Source organism: Corylus avellana, chromosome ca9, assembly GCF_901000735.1.
Source record: "Corylus avellana chromosome ca9, CavTom2PMs-1.0".
NCBI classification, from domain to species: Eukaryota; Viridiplantae; Streptophyta; class Magnoliopsida; order Fagales; family Betulaceae; genus Corylus; species Corylus avellana.
In genome coordinates this window covers 18913456-18927573 of record NC_081549.1, presented here as the reverse complement: position 1 = coordinate 18927573, position 14118 = coordinate 18913456, and the positions used below count along the sequence as shown (strand labels likewise).

The 14118-nt window shown below is 37.1% G+C and overlaps 2 protein-coding genes across 2 annotated transcripts; both read left to right on the top strand.

The window, feature by feature from the left end:
• The first annotated feature begins 205 nt into the window (after nt 1-205).
• LOC132161884 (uncharacterized) lies at nt 206-3852 on the top strand. Its single transcript, XM_059572098.1, has 7 exons — nt 206-1825; nt 1968-2058; nt 2242-2399; nt 2513-2564; nt 2637-2716; nt 2799-2892; nt 2968-3852. Exons 1-7 carry the CDS (start codon nt 206-208, stop codon nt 3669-3671), a joined length of 2799 nt encoding a protein of 932 aa, XP_059428081.1. The 3' UTR covers nt 3672-3852.
• Nucleotides 3853-11903: 8051 nt separating this feature from the next.
• LOC132161954 (7-deoxyloganetin glucosyltransferase-like) lies at nt 11904-13774 on the top strand. The gene is made up of 2 exons (XM_059572182.1): nt 11904-12465; nt 12852-13774. Exons 1-2 carry the CDS (start codon nt 11928-11930, stop codon nt 13772-13774), a joined length of 1461 nt encoding a protein of 486 aa, XP_059428165.1. The 5' UTR covers nt 11904-11927.
• The last annotated feature ends 344 nt before the right edge of the window (nt 13775-14118 follow it).

Below are 14118 nucleotides of genomic sequence, written 5' to 3'. Positions count from 1 at the left end.
CGTGAAGAGATGTAATGAGCCATAACCCCCTTATTTTGACCGTTTCTTTTCCTCCAACGGTAACCAACCGCCTCCATCTCCCCCTCCTTTTTCTCTCTTCCACTTCCTCCTCCTGTTCTAATTCTTTCCATTTTTCCTCCAAAAATAAAAAATAAAAATAAAAATTCAAACAATAATTCCACACAATTCTCACCAATGCGCCAAGATGGAACGCAAACGGACTCTAACGATGAACTGGGACGGCCTCCGCGACGACGACGACGCCGACGACCGCTTCTACGAGTCAAACGACAGAGTCTCCTCTGCCATTTCGCTCGACCTCGCGTCCTCCTCATCTGAAGAAGACGACGACAGCGTCGACTTCGAAGAAAGTCGCGTGTCCTTCACCTCCGCCGCCTCCTCCGCCCACTCCGCCAAATCTCGAAGCTCCTCGTCCCCACCCCCCGACTACGATGTCTGGATCTCCGCGCCGGGGTCCATCAACGAACGCCGCAAGCGCCTACTACGTGGCATGGGCTTGGACAACAATAAGAAAGATTTTATCAGCTTCAAACGCATCGTTTCAAATAGATCTCAATCTCAACGGCTTACTTCTGCACCAACTACCTCTCCTACCAAAGAACCCAAAACAGAGTCGCCTTCGAATTCCAATTCCAATTCCCCATCGCCGTCGCAATTGCCGCTCGTTCTGGTCCGGTCACGGTCCGACAGCGATATCGAGACATTTTCGATATCCAGGCGACGGAAAGTGGAGTTGATCGGCGCAGTATCGAAGCAAAGGCTCACGAGAACCTACTCGATGATACTCGCGCCACACGCTCGAGTATTCCCTCCGTACGCGGATTCCATCAGAGTGTGGCCGAAAGGATCCGAATCCGCCACCGGTACCGGGCGGTCCATCCGGGGCGCGCTGTCGAAGACCCGGTTCGGCGCGTTCTTTCTAATCAAGAACCTGGACACGGGGACGGAGTTCATCGTAAGCGAGTACGACGAAGACGGGATGTGGAACAGGCTCAGTGACCTTCAGACCGGGAGGAAGCTGACGATGGAGGAATTCGAAAAGTGTGTTGGGTATTCTCCGGTGGTGAAGGAGCTAATGCGTCGAGAGAAAGTCTCATCGAATCTGATGAACGGCATCGACGAAAGCGCCATCGAGAGAAAAGTGAGCGCCAATTCGTATTTCTCCAAGAGTCTAAGGATGAGCAAGAGAGGAGGGGCTGCGCTGTTGAAGAACGTGAGGGGAATAGCGAATTCGATGAGCGGAGGGTTGATTGGTGAGAAGGAGAGAGAATTCTCGCAGCTTCCATTTCCGGTACTGTTAGAGCAGAGACTAGGAAAAAATTCGTCGGAATGGGTAAAAGTCCGGCAGAGCGGGAAGACGTACAAGGAGCTCTCGGCGCTGCATTTATGCCAAGAGATTCAGGCCCACGAGGGGTCGATTTGGACGATCAAATTCAGCCACGACGCACGGTTTCTTGCCAGCGCAGGGGAGGATCGGGTGGTTCACGTGTGGGAAGTGCAGGAGTGCGAGATCATGTCGTTAAGGCCTATTGAGGAAGGAGGAGCTATGACCCAGAATATGAGTCCCATCCATCCTTCGTTGTGTGCTGCTTCGCCGGATAATAGGCCCTCTCCGGCTCTTGGGGAGGTTACGCCATTGCCGTCGGAGAAGAAGAGAAAGGGAAAGTCTGCCACCAGAAAATGGAATTCGATTCCAGATTATGTTCACGTGCCGGAGACAGTATTCTCGCTTTCAGAGAGGCCTGTCTGCTCATTCCAAGGTCATGCGGATGATGTTTTGGACCTGTCCTGGTCCAAATCTCAGGTTATCATGAATCAACAATTGTTGCACACGAAATGCTGACACTTTAAATAATGTGTATCAATAGTTTTTCTTTACATTTCTTATGTACATAGTTACAGAGAGATGTTAATATAACCAGGTCCAATTTTGAATGGATTTGCAGCTGTTGCTTTCATCTTCAATGGACAAAACTGTGAGATTATGGGACTTAGAAAGCAAGAGCTGCTTAAAGTTGTTTGCCCACAATGACTATGGTAAGAAGCATAACTAATTTTGTGTTTAGTTCATGTTAGATTCATAGGTCATATCAAAATTTTGTCAGCCCTATTAATGCGTGTCAGATTCAGATCGTGTTGATACATAAATATAAGATTATATAGGTCAATCATAATCCAACCCATAGATCATTTTTGACGTGGGAATATTGGTTTTTGCAGTAACTTGCATACAGTTCAATCCTGTAGATGACAATTATTTCATTAGTGGCTCACTGGATGCAAAGGTTAGGCTATGGAGCATACCTGATCGGCATGTTGTAGACTGGATTGACTTTCATGAAATGGTCACCGCTGCATCTTACACCCCTGATGGCCAGGTCCAGTTTCTAACATATTTTCCAGAATGTTTTGTTTTGTGTCTCATACTCTTCAACGTAGAATCCTTAATTTTATTTGTCAGAATGAAGTTTTTTGGTTTTGAAAACTGCAGGGTGCCATCATTGGTTCACACAAAGGGATTATTCGCAAGTATAACACAGAAGGTATATATGAGTGTCTTTTAGTCCCTATTTTATACATAAGCCTCTGCTGATTCCATCTTATTTTTGACCCAGATTGCAAGTTGGATCAAATAAGCCAAATCGATATTCAAACAAAGAAGAAATCTCACGCTAAAAAAATTACTGGCTTCCAGGTAATCCTGCTTTTTAGTTTCAAATTCTATCACCCTTTGTTCTCCTTATCATTGCTTGGCAAGTAACTTTATGTATGAACAGTTTGCCCCAGGAAATCCATCTGAAGTGCTTGTTACTTCTGCTGATTCCCGGATTCGGATTTTGGATGGTTCAGATATCACTCATAAGTTCAAAGGTATCTCCATATATAATCATTTTAAAACTTTTTTAATGGTAACTCATAATGGGGTTGGTTGTTTCTTGATCACAGGCTTTCGAAATACAAGCAGCCAAATTGCAGCTTCTTTTAGTGTAGACGGGAGATATATCATCAGTGCAAGTGAAGACTCTCATGTTTACATTTGGAAGCGAGAAGAGCCCAGAAATGCAGGCAATGGAAAAGGCAAAAACTTAGTCACCGTCCAACAACAAGAGCACTTTCAGTGCAAGGATGTTTCAGTAGCAATCCCATGGCCAGGCACAATAAAAGGTGATCCCCCTCCCATGCCAGTGCATTCAAAAAGGCACTCCAAAACTTCCAACTCCCCATTACCATCCGCCAGTGCTTCTCCAATCAGAGAGGACAACAGCACAAACAGTAAAAGACATTTGCCACCGCTTCCCAAGAAAGGCTCCACTGCTCAAGAAAGTGTTTCAACTCCCACAGAGGAAGAGCTTGCTCTGGTTTCTCGTACGGAATCAGGGATTGGTGAGTCTTTCAATTCAGTCTCTGCATCAGTTAGGGTCGGCGATTCTTTTTCCATATCTGCTGCTGCAAATCCATCCTCTTCTTGGTCTTCCTCTTGGTCTTTGTTTGATGCTGGAAATACCCATGTGAGCCATGGCATCCAACCAACATCATGGGGGTTGGTAATTGTCACAGCCGGGCTGGGAGGTGAAATCAGGGCTTACCAAAATTTTGGGTTGCCGCGTAGGATCGGCCGCCAGACCAGTCTCTTCGGAGGCAATACATGAGTATATATATATACATATATATACATTTTTTTTTTCCCGTTGACGACAAAACTTCTGCATACAACTTGAACTATTCTGGTGAAATCAAACAGCCGGAGTGGTCTTTATTCTTTAACGTTGTAAATGTCGACAGTTCCTTACCAGAAATTTTGTAAATTATTTTGAATTTTCCCACACAGTTGAGGCTCACGATCTCATGTAACTTGTAACTAACAAAACCAAGGAAATGAATTTGGTCATAAGCTCAAATATTATGTGAATTTTTGTATTAAATCTTGATTAAATATCACATAAGTCGCAGAAGAGACTCTGTTTTGGACTCCATCAGTAATGTTGGAGGCACGAGGTCAAATAGGTTTGATAATTTGCTTATTAATTTGTTCACTTGCAAACTTCTGTTTTGTAATTTTTTTTTTTTCCCCTTTTGTTTACTTGCAATGTGTGTTGTATACAACTAAGAAGGAAAAGAAGCAAGAACCAAGAATTAAGACACAATAATTTAATGTGGTTTGGCAAGATTGCCTACGTCCATTGGTAGCAACAACGATTTTTCAAGAAATTTTCAAGAAATCAATAGTCGTGCGACCGATCATATATATATATATATAATTAATAAATTTTCAAAAAATTAACTAAGGTTTTTTTTTTTTTTTTTTGTTCTACAAATGACTTGGTACTTCTTGATGTGGCATTTGCATCGAATGCTAACATAAACACTGACGTGTCAAATGAGATACAAGTGACCGATGACAAACCTGAATGGTAAATTAAGTAATAGAGTGCGAGTGACCTCTTTTAAATGAGTAATGCATTTAGCATACTATTATATGACTAATATACAACTTGATGATGTGGCATTAAAAATAGCCATTAAATCAGCATTTGTAAAAAACAAAATGGTTAATTTTTCAAGTGACACTATCGTATAGCAATCTATTAAAAAGATCCCCTCATTTTATATTGGGGCAAAGCTCAAAACCCGAAAACTAAATTAAAACAAAATCAAAACCTAGGAATTAAATATAATTTTTCTCATCTTAAAAACGAAAAAAAGAAAGAAAAATAGGTTAATAATTGCCATTAGCTTGTCAAAGTTCTGCAAATTAAGTTTACTCCCTAACTAATGCTCCATTTATTTCGACATAAAATATTTTTCGTCAAAAAATATTTTAAGCAGAAAACATTTTACTGTGTTTGGTGCATACTCAAAATCACAATTTATATATATTTTCATTCAATCATCCTAAACTCTAAATTACGAAAATGTCCCGACCAGGTCTTGGAAGTATCCTAACCGAGTCTTGCTGGGACCTGATCGGGACCAACCTGGCACCTGATTGGGACCTCGCCGGAACCTGTTTGAGACCCCATCAAGACTCGCCTGGGACCTGACTTAGACATGTCCGAGATATCTCGAGCGAGTACCGATAGGATCCCAGTCTAGTTTCAGGCTGATCTTGTTCGAATCCCAATAAGGTCCTGGGCAATTACCTGTTAGATCTTGAAGAGGTCTTGGGGTGGGTTACGATCGGGTCCTCGCAGGGACTTGGGCAGGTCCCAGCAGGGTACCAGGCAAGTCCTGACGGGGTGAAGAACAACTCTCGGATAAGTCATAGTTGATTTCTAGAGAGTTCTAGTCGTCTCGATTAGGTCTTGGGCGGGTCTCAACAAGGTCTCGGACAAGTCCCAGTCGAGTCCCAAGTGGGTCCCGGTCAAGTCCTGGGCGAGTCTTAGGGACTTTTTAGCAGAGTCTATCGATTTGAGAATAAGATGTTCAAACTCGAAAAATGTTTTACGGTTTGAGAACCCCTACTATCTTGACAAGGCGTAAAACTCTTCTTTTGCAACCCCCAATCAAATTTGGACAACTCAATTATACACAACAAATAAAAAATGTATGAAAACATCGGAACCAAACTCACTCATCGACAAAAGTACTCATTGACACACTATTGGAGGCTTTGGAGCCATCGCCCTGCCTCCTCCACTAGATGATAGGTAATTTCTAATGAAAGTGATGAATAGTGGATGAATGTGAAAATGAGAATGGAAATAGTATTGATAATGAACTCCAATTAGGGTTGAAGACAAACCACAAGTGAATCCAATTGGAGCTCGATACATACGTCGTCTTTAAATAGAAATACAAGTAGATAAAGTTTAAAGGGATAACACCTAAAGTTGTAATATTCAAATTCAAAAAAACTCTAATTCTAATGACCTAATCTTAATATTAAATAAATTAATATTAATTTAAATAATCTAATCCTAATTGAATTGAAATTGCATTCCAATTCAGCTATTATTTTATCTAATCATAACTTTATACTATTACTAGACCCCAACCCCAAATATTCCTATCACTAGACCCCAACGCCAAATATTCCTCCGCTGAACGCAACCTCTGTTCCACCCCCACTAGTCTCTATACTAAGCAAATTTCAGATTTTTAATGAGTGAAAAAAAACCCATCTTCCCAACCCATTCATACACAAAAGAAAATCGTCAAAAAAATCCCAACCCATATTCTCATCATATAACCGTTTACACCATAATCTCCATTCTCTTGAAGAGTTTACCACCGGATCTACTTAGAAGAGTTTCTTTTTTCTTACAATGAAGAGTTTACCACAAAAGGAGAACCCAGTTTATTTGCTACAATGAAACACACCCCACCAAAAAAAAAAAAACCATTTTTCGAAAATTATTTTGCATCCAAACAAACGGAGCCTAACGCTTATTAACACTGTATGGGTTTAACCATTAGCTACCGATCGATTTTGGTGAGTAGATGGATGTAGCACGCATTCTCCTAAAGAAGATGAGCATATTAATTCCATGCTATCATAGAGGGGTTGATGATTATTGGAGACTTTTATATACAGAAGATGATCAGATCCATCTCTTGATTTATTGCGTTATATATATATATATATTGTTGTTTCTTTCACATGTATATATATGTGGGGTAACTCCATATATAGTGGAAATATAAATTAAATTTTATAATCATCGGCCACACAGCATTTCCCTCATGTGACAAAACATGCATGAATTATTTACATGTTTTTTTTACTATATAGTTTTCCAGGTAAATTATACAACAGTAAAATTTGGTGTTTGCTACACATATTCTCATTTTTACATCTAATTTTGTAATTTTTAAAATCACAATTGAATTTGTGATGAACTTGTATTGATTTTAATCTGATGGTAGCTTTAAAAGTCACATATATTGCTGATGCAAAAGATCACTTGCTTTATTTCATTTCGAAGAGAAGTGTTTGTATAAAGATCATACTTACCAATTGATCATTTATTATTGTTGTAGCACGCACTAAGAGATTTTCCATTAATTAAATGTGCCATCTTATATAGTTGTAGACAGCTTAAACTTATTGGAGGTTTGTATTACATTATTTTATATAAAGTTTTACTGTTTCAAATAATACAGGTGGATCGGAGCTTAATTTTTTCTCATTTAATTTGTTGTAAAAGATGAAAAGGGATACGAGGAAATATTAGACAACCTCTAGGTACCTTTATAGGATATAAAAGTTAATATGCCTTTTCATGTAGGATATTGAGATATGTTCTGAACTTTAGAAAGAAGTCGGTCGATCTCCTTGTGTGTTGTTTCATGTGGTTGGTTCATTCAGGAAGGAATTAGGTTTTGTTTGGCAAGCCATTTTCCACTTTCTCTTAAAGAGTTAACTCTTTTTTTTTTTTTTTTTTTTTTTTTTACAAAAAAATTTTAAACTTATTGTTTTTTTTTAAAAAAAAGTAAGTCCCTCCTATCATAATATGGTGTAAAATTATATTTTACTGATACATTAGGTAAAAATACCAAATATAATGGAGATAAAAACACTTATGAACTTTTTCTTTCATTTTAACCCAATGCTCACAACGCACCACCGAACCCCCCCCTATGAGTCCAAACACCAGAGTTTTCAAAACAAACCAAGACAGTGGCTCCGGTAGTTTTGTTAATGAGATATTTTGTTAAGAGAAGGAAAATTATTTGGTTTGAAATGTTATATTATTTTTTGGTATTTCAAATGAGATGCCTTCTTCTTATTGAGTGTGCAAAACACCCGATTTACACCATGACCTGATTGAAGTTATTCTCTTCTACTTTATATCAGATCAATCAATTTTTTCATCATTTCTCTGCTCAAAATCATTTACCAAACACACCCGACTCTCAAGTCTAAAAATATAAACTTACTATCAATTTGAGTATATATATATATATATATATATTCTTATACTTCTTTTCAAGAATGCCAAAGAAAAATGGACGAGTTGCTTGGCAGATTCGAGAGCACTTTAGCGGAAATAAAAAATGAACAGCTATGTGAGCAGCAACAAACGATGTTGCGGGTGCAAAAGCCGCATGCCCCACACCGCCACTACCAGCACGACAACGCCAAAACTCAGCCGTCATGTTCAAAAATCCGACCACACCACCATCATCACATCGAAATTCTACCACCAAAAATTTATTTGCACAATTCAGTCTACCAGCGAACACAATTTCACCATACCAAATCGGTCTTTAGTGGGACGAACCCGAACTTTTTGTTTGAAATTTTCTTTTGATTACATGCATGGAGTGGTTGGTGAACACTTTAGCAGTACTTACAAGAAAGATGATGAAGATGATGACGAAAATCCCAAAGAAAAGTTGTACCCTCTTGAAAAAATTTCAATATAAATGATGGTAGAGATTTGAACACCCTTGAAGAATTATTTTCTGTTTGAGGAAAACCTGCTCTTGATCATAGGCTGGTCAAATGAAATTCTTTCTTGCACGTGATTGCTTAGGTTGATTTTTTTTTCTGAGAATAGGTTGTGTTGATTTTGATAGCAAGTGACATGACATGCATACAATAAATTTATTTTCTCTTTTAATCAGCATACAATAAATTTATTGGTGCTTTGAGTAGTGATTTTTGGCACACAGATATGCTTGAACGCCGGTGTTAAAATATTATTAAAATAATATTTGAACAATAAAAAAAATAAAATAAAATAATATTTTAACACCGGCATGCTTACTGTTCAAGCACGCCGGTGTGCCAAAAATTACCACTATGGTGCTTTTAATAAAGCATCCATGTATTTATTTTATCTTTTTTTTTTTTGGATATGTATTTATTTTATCTTTAGCATGTGCCAATAAATTTATTGGCACTTACGATAAAGTCCCAATTAAAATTAAACATATATGACACTATTTTAAAGACCCAAATTATTGGAGTTAAGGAAAATTAAAGATAATTTATATCAGCGCTTATTTAAAGCGTGAGCAAAATGGGCCATTAAAAGCGTCTTTTTATTTATTTATTTTTTAAAAAATAGTGATATTTTTGAGTATTGGTTCCTCCATCCTTCACGAATATTGTTGAGTGGAAGTGGGTTTTCAAGATAAAGTGTCATGTGAATGATATTTTTGATTGTTACAAGGTAGGTTTGTAGGCTAAAAGCTTCGCACAGTAGCCTTTTGGGGATACTTATAGTCGGGTACTTAAACCCTAGACAATTTGGTACGCATTAAGGTGGACATTAATTCAAATGCATTTTTACATGAATTTCTCTTTGAATTAGTTTATATGGTTCAATTTCCATATTTTGTGTACTCTCAATTTCCAACTCATATTTATAAGTTACAAAAAGTAATTTAATTATAGAGTTTAAAACAGGCTCTTGGAGCCTAGTTTGCAAGCATAAGCACACGCCTTCTTGAAATTGGTTTCCTGCATGGCTTCTAAGTTCTGATGAAGCTGATTATTCTCTGTTTATATATGATCAATTATCATAAGCAATTGATTTTCTGTTGTTACAAAAAGAAAGGATTAATTAATTTAATCAATATTTTAATAATAGGCAAGAGCTCCAAGCCTACAAGGACAGTTTTTTATTTATTTATTTGCATATTGTCGTATCTAGAAATTAATGATGGTCGCAATATTATTGCCGTTTATCTACAATTACAACTTATAAGCATATCGTTCTCGAGGGCTACCTCAATCGGCTGTGAACCACGTCTAATGAAGTGGAGGTCATTAGTTTGAATCCTCCCTCCTCTTTCCTTTGTATGGACATGAAAAAAAAAAAAAAAAAAAAACATATCCAATTGATTTTTTTTAGAACAAAGTTTGGCTTACATTCTATTGTTTTTTTGCTTATGACGAGTGCCAGATATAATGAGGAAGATGCTTTATCAGTTAAAAAAAATGTAAGATTACTATCAAACAAGAAAGAAAAAAAAAAAAAAAAAAAAAAAGTCAGATTTGGCTTCTTTAATGTTAAAGTGTCTAACTTGGCTTCTTTAATTATTGCTTTCGCATCTTTCTGCAGTTCTAATTCCAATTTGAATTTTGTACTCTTCATTACAGGAAAAAAAGGTAGTGGTTTAGTGGATAGCGGCGTGCATCAACAGCGTGCACACCGGTATTATAATATTATAAAATATTATTAAAATAATATTTAAATAGTAAAAAATAAATAAAATAATATTATAATACCGACATGCATACTCTTCTTAGACGCCGGTGTCCACTAAATCACTACTCTCAAAAAAGAATAACTAAAAAAAATGGTTGTTGAATTTACAAATTATTTCTTCATTGATATAACAATTAAATGGGGCAAAATGCTCAGGACAATATCAAAGATACAATTTAGAATCTTCACAACTCAAACATTATCTATGACATATATTATATCATCTTAGGCTATTATAAGACAATATGTATGAAAAGTCACTGTCCCAATCAATTTCAGATCTACGACAAATTTTGACGAATCACGTCTCTATCCGCAGCTAGTTCATTGACTTCCTGGCTTTTTTTTTTACTTATTTTATTTTATTTTTTTATTTTTATCTCCGCTACTAGTATTTATCAATCGCAATCCCCTTCGCTGCCCCACTACCATAGTGACAATTCTTCTTTATGCCTGATAACTCTTTGGTCGTCTGTCTATGGCTTGCTCACAGAAAAGGAACCATAAGAAAACAAAAGACCAACCGGAAACCAATTCCATTATTCTTAAGGATTCGTGAAACCAAAACACAAGAAAACAAATAAAACTTCACCACATAAATCAATACTAAAATTAAGCATATCTAGAGAGAATATATTCTTATTTTAAAAATAACAAAGATACAATAACAAAAACCAATCACACCCTCATGCGTTCCACACGCCACCGCCGACCAGCCACCCGCAGCTAGAAAGCACCCTGAGGACCAGTGGTAGAGAGAAAGGGGGGTGGGCACGAGCGCCTGCCCCTACAAAAATTTTAAAAATTTGTTGTTATAAGTATTATTTTTATTATTATTATTATTTTTATTTTTGAATTTTTAAGCCTTACGAGAGGAAGGAGTCGTGAGTCGTAACTCCCTCGCCACTCTGCTATGCTTTCTTTGCTCAGCTCTCTTTTTAAACTATAAGACAATATCTATAAAATTAACCCTTTTATTATTAAATTATTATTATTATTTTAGTAATGATACTCTTCACTTATTTATAACATTCTTTTATACTCCTAACGTAATTTTTTTGATGAGTAATGCTAAATACTTAATTTTGTCCTACATTTATGTAACTGGGGTGATGTGGCAGTGCTCATCAATTGTAATTTTTTTATTTTTTTATTTATTTTAATAAAGGCTGATCAAATTACTTATGGGTAATGTATCAACCTAATTATATGAAAGTAATATGAGAGTTGAGTACGCAGTATTACACTTTTTTAAGTAGCTGATAAAAATAAAAATAAAAACAATACAAAAAAGAAGAAAAAAAGTTGGTTAAAAAGTGTCAGGTCGCCAATGCAAATTCCATAATAATGCTAGTCTTCTCACTTATTTATCACACTTATTTTATACTGATGTTGTATGTTTTAAGTAACTTTCTTATTTAAAGCAGTTGACATAAAAACTTATTTAGAACACATCAATTAACCAGAATAGAATACGTATAATAAAAGGGGTAGAATCAAGATATAGTTTCAATTATGTTGTAGACACAATTTTCTAGTCAAAAAGTCCAAATAGATAAATTTCATTTCGGAAGAAAAACAATATATGAATCATTCGTAGGACCAGCCCCCGGTTCGGTGCATTTGTCGTGCATCTAGAACGTGCGTTATAAGTCAACTGGGAATATGACATTCTAATTAAGCCAAAATTGTGATGATCATCAAATAGGTCTATTTATAGATTGCCTCATTTTTCAAGATACCATGAATCTGAAGATCAGCACAGAAAGAGAGGAAATGGAAGGAGCAGATCAAAAGCCTCATGCAGTTTGTGTTGCAACCCCTTCCCAAAGCCACATAAAGGCCATGCTCAAATTTTCAAAGCTTCTCCATCGCAAAGGCTTTCACATAACCTTTGTGAACACTGAGTTCAACCACCAACGTTTTTTGAGATCGAGAGGCTCCAACTCCTTGGATGGTATCCCTGACTTCCGATTCGTCACCATTCCGGACAGCCTCCCTCCGTCGGATCCCAACGCCACCCAGGACGTGGTTGCCCTTTGCGATTCCATTATGAAGAACTTCTTGGCTCCTTTTTCCGACTTGCTCCGGAAACTCCACAACACTGAAAACAATCCTCCGGTGACTTGCATTGTCTCCGATGGTTTCATGCCATTCACTATCACCGCTGCTCATGAACTTGGAATCCCTATTGCAATGCTCTTCACTATCTCTGCTTGCACCTTAATGGCTTGTATGCATTTTTCTCATCTCAGGGACAAAGGCTTCACGCCACTAAAAGGTGTAACAAAAAGGACAATTCCCTACTGAAATCTTCCGATTCCTTTTTTTTTTGTTTTTTTTTTTAGTCTCTTATTGTTTGTTTTCTATAAAACTTTTTTCTTATTTTTCAGTATTTAGTACAATCGAAAAATGTTTATGTGATCAACAAAAATATTTTCTTTGACCACAAAAACTTTCTTTAATTTTAGTAAAATGATTTTCCTTTTTTAAAAACGTAAATCATTTTTCGAATTTGAGCTTTTGCATCTCGCACATACGCTATCTCTCGTAGTTCTCTCATTTTTCTTCACTGAAAATATTTTTCATTCGAAAACATTTTACATCGAAACAAACGGAGCCTTAATTGCAATTTGTTGAACTAAAAAACATTATTTGTTTTTGCAGATGAGAGCTATCTCACAAATGGATATCTAGACACAATTATAAACTGGATTCCAGGTATGAGAGATATCCGATTGAGGGATCTCCCGAGCTTTATTCAAACCACAGATCCCAATGATGTTATGTTCAAATTTATCGTTGAAGCAGTAGAGAGAGCTCCCAAAGCTTCGGCAATCATTGTTCAGACATTTGATGCGTTAGAGCATGAAGTTTTGGATGCTCTCTACCCCATGTTTCCTCGATTATATGTCATTGGCCCTCTCCAACTCCTACTCGATCACTCACACAATGACCATTTGAAATCAATTGGGTATAATTTATGGGTAGAAGAAACCGAGTGCCTTCATTGGCTCAACTCCAAGGCACCCAACTCAGTATTGTATGTAAATTTTGGCAGCATAACCGTCATGACACCACAACAGCTCATTGAGTTTGGTTGGGGACTTGCAAATAGCAAGCACCCTTTCTTGTGGGTAATTAGACCAGATTTAGTAATCGGTGAATCGGCGATTATGCTGCCAGAGTTCCATGTAGAAACAAAAGAAAGAGGTCTAATAGCTAGTTGGTGCCCTCAAGAGGAAGTGCTGAACCACCTCTCAATTGGAGGATTCTTAACTCATTGCGGGTGGAATTCAACGATTGAAAGTGTGACCGCAGGAGTGCCAATGCTTTGTTGGCCATTCTTTGGGGATCAGCAAACAAACTCCAAGTATACTTGCAATGAATGGGGCATTGGCATGGAGATTCGTAGTTGTGCCAATAGAGAGGAAGTTGAGAAGATTGTGAGAGAGCTGATGGAGGGAGACAAAGGTAAGAAAATGAAGAAAAAGGCCATGGAGTGGAAGAAATTGGCCAAGGAGGCCACTGGTCCACATGGATCTTCATCCATCAACCTAAACAATTTGGTGAATGAAGTGCTTTTATAAAAAGCCTAGAGTTTCGCAATAATAAAGTGTGGTGATGATCATATATATATATATATATATATATATATGTGTGTGTGTGTGTGTGTATGTTATTATTTTTGTTCAATTTGTTTGTTTTGATACTTGGCAAGCTGTTGGACCTACTTAATTATATTACTATTTTTCCATCTTATTGTTGGTGATGATCGAATTGAGCATTTCCTATGACTAACAATGAATTAACATCCATGATAGAAGGAACAAATAATTACAATAATAATAATAATTATTATTATTACAAACAAAACTAGAAAAACTAAGGAGCCCGCATTAATTCTTTTAAGAGAAACTTCACTTACTCATTC